At 44.2% G+C, this 5699-nt stretch overlaps 1 protein-coding gene across 1 annotated transcript; it reads right to left on the reverse strand.

The window, feature by feature from the left end:
• Positions 1–648: 648 nt before the first annotated feature.
• GNG8 (G protein subunit gamma 8) lies at positions 649–4139 on the reverse strand. Its single transcript, XM_075186198.1, has 3 exons — positions 3939–4139; positions 3033–3117; positions 649–916 (listed from the first exon to the last, which is right to left on the reverse strand). The coding sequence occupies exons 2-3, from the start codon at positions 3114–3116 to the stop codon at positions 788–790; spliced, it is 213 nt and encodes a 70-aa protein (XP_075042299.1). The 5' UTR covers position 3117; positions 3939–4139; the 3' UTR covers positions 649–787.
• Between the last annotated feature and the right edge of the window lie 1560 nt (positions 4140–5699).

The following is a 5699-nucleotide window of genomic DNA, read 5'->3' on the forward strand; positions in this document are numbered from 1 at the left end:
TTGGAGCTTACAGTCTACATTCCCTAACACACAGACAGAGACTGGGGTTCATTTGTCATCAGCCAATTAACCTACTGGGAGTGGAAGGAAGCACATACAGGAAACCCACGCAAACACGTGGAGAACATACAAACTCCACACAAATAAGGCCATGGTTGCCAATCTAACCCATGACCCCAGTGCTGTGAGGCAGAGGTGCTAACCACTGAGCCACAGTCCTGCTCCATTTATTACATAACAAACATAAGATCCTCAACAATGTAAACCGCGTTCTACATCTGATAAAATAAAGCATCACATTTTAATAAGCAACATCTTGTTGGGTATTTATATAGACGGAAACAATGATAGTCTAATGATACTATTACACAGAGGTGTAGTACCTCTTATCCACCAGTGTGTGGTGCTACAGAGCTGTGTTATAGAATTCTATCATTAGAATATTTTCACCAATTAGTGTCCCCGACATGTAAACGAGTGATTTCCTCTTACATGATAACATTTCCCGCGATAGTCTCTTTCTGTGGACTGAGACACCAGACCAGCGTTGTATCTATAGATAATGGTGTATATATTTATATACTTACACTGACATAATGGCTGTAATGTTCTGTTCCCTAATATACGAAATGAAACACAGAGACTCCGGAGAGGTAGAAGAGAAGATTATTCTCATTTAATCAATGTGACATTGTAAAGAGCGAGGACATTATAAGGAAAAAGACTTTATAATAAGATGACAGAGAGACGGTCACAGCAGGACAGATTGTAAGAATACAATGTCTGGTCACAGGACGGCGCAGACCAGGCGCTTCTCCCGGAACGGATTCTCAACAGATGGAACCGGAGAGACCAGCGGATCCGAGAGAGACTGAGACTGACAGAAGGACAGAATCTCCGAGACCACCACAGACACCTGAGAGACAGACAAGAGACACAGTCTGAGGGCCACAAGTTATACACAACTTATCTACAGACCCAATAACATTAACTCCAAACCATGGCATTGTCAATCATTATTTGTGCACATTAAATTACTGTATATGTGAAGAAAGGGACCGTGTTATAATACAGAAGAGCTGGATCACTGTGGAGGGACCCTGATCATCATCATCATTTATTTATATAGCGCCACTAATTCCGCAGCGCTGTACAGAGAACTCACATCAGTCCCTGCACCATTGGAGCTTACAGTCTAAATTCCCTAACACATACACACACACACAGACAGAGAGGAAGAGACTAAGGGCAATTTTGATAGCAGCCAATTAACCTACCAGTATGTTTTTGGAGTGTGGGAAGAAACTGGAGCACCCGGAGGAAACCCACGCAAGCACAGGGAGAACATACAAACTCCACACAGATAAGGCCATGGTCGGGAATCAAATTCATGACCACAGTGCTGTGAGGCAGAAGTTCTAACCACTAAGCCACCGTGCTGACCATGATCGTGGGCGATCTTTGGCTGTGTGGATAATATGAATCGGAGACCTTCCCTGACAGCACCACGTCAGATCGGGTGAGATTACTTCAAGTTGCTCCAAGTTTAATGATGAATTGTAATTTCTGCTTCTAATGGAGTCCCTCAAGACGTCAGCATCACAATAGGAAGCACATAAAGATTATCTACAATGTTTTATCCAGAAGGTGAACTGGCCGTTCAGTATATACCCTGATATTATGACAGCGCTATAGAAGAGATCTGATCCTGCGCAATTATTTGTTACCGTGTGTCTGAAGTACTGAGTTATTACACTGTTTAATACAAGATCCAACGCTCTTTTGGGAGACCTGCAACATCAGGATAATCTTTATATGAACAATGCTGTGATTATAATCATCTGAGAGGGAAAAACATATTTTTGATATATGTCATTTATTGTCTGCGTTATTGTCAATTGATGTTTTAACAAATAGAATTTATTTATAGTAAAATGGATTCCGCACTATTTATGCTGCTAGTATCCTCAATGTTAGTCTTCTAGTCCTATGGCGCATCGTTCACTATATTCTTGATATTCAAACCATGGCAGACTGACACTGGGGCCAGCTAAGAAAAAGTTGGAAAACCAGTCAGAACAATACACACACACACATACATATCACACACACATAATACATACAATACACACACACATATACATACAATACACACACACACATATTACACACATACAATACACACACACATATTACACACACACATACATATCACACACACATAATACATACAATACACACACACACATATTACACACACATATACATACAATACACACATAATACATACAATACACACACATATATTACACACACACATATTACACACACATACATATCACACATACATAGTACATACAATACACACACACACACATATTACACACACATATACATACAATACACACACACACACACATATTACACACACATATACATACAATACACACACACATACAATACACACACACATACATATCACACACACATAATACATACAATACACACACACACACACATATTACACACACATATACATACATATCACACACACATAATACATACAATACACACACACACACACACACACACACACATATTACACACACACATACATATCACACACACATAATACATACAATACACACACACATACATATCACACACACATATAAATACAATACACACATTATACATACAATACACACACACATATTACACGCACACATACATACAATACACACATATCACAAACACACATATCACATACATACAATACACACACACATATTACACACACACATACATACAGTACACCCACACGTCATACACATACATACAATACACACATATCACAAACACACATACAGTACACCCACACGTCATACACATACATACAATACACACGTCACACACATACATACATTTTGGTACACACTTTCTCACAGAAAGTCTCAGCAATGAGGGGTACTGAGACCCCCTAGACGACCCTGGGGGGAGCGTTATACTGACACCCAGCCCCCTCTTCTTACCTTCATTCTGTTCACATTCACCTCCATCTTTAATTGTTCCACATCTTTCCGGGCCTCGGAGATCTTCACCAGGTTGTTTGACATCCTGTAAGGAGACGACGCAGGTGAAGCTGGTTTATGTGACAGTGCAGGAGATGCCCCCGGGGGCAGATTACACAGGGGAGGGTAACGTTAGTAACAGATGGAGGTGTGTGGTGAATATATCTCTAATTATTATCAGTGTGAGACAAAGAGCTTACAGGGATTGGGGGAATCACCCATGTACACGGTGTCAGATAACACATGTGTGACACAGACCCTCAGGTGTGTTCCTCCAGTACATAGACACAGACTAACGGGGAGAGAGGGACACAGACTAACGGGGAGAGAGGGACACAGAATAATGGGGTGAGAGAGGGGCACAGAATAATGGGGTGAGAGAGGGACACAGAATAATGGGGTGAGAGAGGGGCACAGAATAATGGGGTGAGAGAGGGGCACAGAATAATGGGGTGAGAGGATATCTGGGTGTATTTCCTCGAGTGTTCTAGCACATTCACAATGACAGTACTATGTGACATTGCTGATTATTGTGCTATAAATGGTGTCAGTGATTACAGGATTGTTGTGTATACTACATAATAACAACGTGTACAGCCGGAGCACATATATACAAGAGCGTCATTGTAAGTTCTGTACTGAGAATAATGATCCATCCTGAAACAGGTATATCCCTGGCCCTCCTGGCAGTCAGGTGTACAGATCCTGCAGAGCATCACTCCCTAGCAGAGCACATCACATTCATATAACAAGAAGAGTGTCAGTGTGTCTCAGATCCTCTCTCCAGCCATTACCCTGCTCCGCTGGATCCCTGACGTCACCTGGAGGGACAGATCTCCCACCCACCAGGACCCCTGATGTACTCACCTGTATACTGTGGGTGCAGCGAGCGCAGGGACGAGGTGCTGACTCTGAGCTTTGTCTTCAGGTCTGACAAGACGTGACAGCTCCGAGATAACAGCGGCCCCAGAGAGAGGGGGAGGGGGGGGGGGTGAGACATCTGTGACCAGGCTGAGATATACAAAAGCCCAATTCCCGGGAGCCCTAATCTCTCCACTTAGGGAGGGAGCTGCACAATGTATACACACCAGGTATTATCACCTGGTGACCGGGGAACAGAGTATTAATACATCACCTGGTGACCAGGGAACAGAGTATTAATACATCACCTGGTGACCGGGGTAATGAGTATTAATACGTCACCTGGTTACCCAGGTACAGAGTATTAATACATCCAGATATTTGGACTTAGCCTTTCAGGTAAAGCCTTGGAGTCATACCAAGTAACCCCTAAGTCATATCGATACAAGTTCCATGGGGGACGTTCTCATACGGAGTTCTCTAGCCATCTTGGAAGAGCCTGTACAAACTGGATGGAAGGGTAGGAGCCTCCACTGAGGAGCAGATTTTGGACATCATTATTCTGGAGCAATTGATGTTGAAAATGGCTTCAGAAATGTATGAATGGTCAGCTGATGGGAAACCTGACAACCCGGAAACTACTGACCGGCTGGCAGATGACTGTCACCAAAGGTCCCAAATGGAGGTCACCTGGTGCAATGGAATTCTTCCCCTCTAATGGTATCACCAGAGGTGCCATCCCTGAACGAATGCCACGGGGACCCCATCCTATAAAGTGCAGTCCCCCGACCAACTACAGCCTACTTGATTCTTTCTTCTCTGACCAAAGATGCAGGAGGCAACCCCATCTTGATGTTGTAATCGGTGTAATCAGTTGGGGCAAAGAGATTGACCCCGGACCAGGTGCCCATTGCCAGGAGCACAACCCAATCCAGTATCAGTGGTTTACCATCGAGACCATGAATACCAGATTGAGATTGAGGAAGGATCCCCTCCAGATGTGCCAGAGGCGAAGCAGGGGGTATATGTTCTGGGTTTGCTTTGAGAGAGGGAAAAGAACCCCTAGGAATATGCCACATGTTTGGGTGTGGGATTGGAGGAAGCATCAACTGCGGGAAGACAGATGAGAGATATCCCGGTGCCTATAGTGCAACTGTACTGGGGGGTGGAATGGTGGAAGCTGGTTGCTCAGTAGACTGCTTGTCAGAGTTATTTTGGACAATGATCTTGGTCAGGGGCTGGTGACCCATTTTGTGCACGCAGCGACTTACAATCAACCCCGAAAATCTGCGCAGTCCGCGTACAGTCCCGTAGCTGTCGGGCCTTTCTGATGAAGACCCATCCTCATCTTATCCATCTGCTCCCAGACCGAGTCTGCAGGTGGTGAGTAACCCTGATAACCTACCAGTAACACAACTGATTTGGGGGAGTTGGACTGGGAAGAATTTAGGAAGTTGCACCAGACTGACCTGTCCTATAAAGTATTCTCAGTGCAGCTGATGCAGGGACTGGGGATGCCGACGTAAGTAGGATGGTGAGGGACAAGTTCATTGTATTTAGTAGTTACCCCTAAAAGCCATAAAGACCCAGGCACTGCCCTGAAACAGTTGGGAGTACCCTGGAGGTATCGAGCCCAGTTACTGTCCTGGCTCATGACATTCCTGCAGCTGGACATTTTGGGACCAGGAAAACTTCAGCATGGATTATGTGTAATTTTTTCTGGCCTCGAGTCTCCCGGGGATACTAAGCCTATATGATAAGTGGCAT

The sequence above is a fragment of the Mixophyes fleayi genome, chromosome 9 (assembly GCF_038048845.1).
Source record: "Mixophyes fleayi isolate aMixFle1 chromosome 9, aMixFle1.hap1, whole genome shotgun sequence".
NCBI lineage: Eukaryota > Metazoa > Chordata > Amphibia > Anura > Limnodynastidae > Mixophyes > Mixophyes fleayi.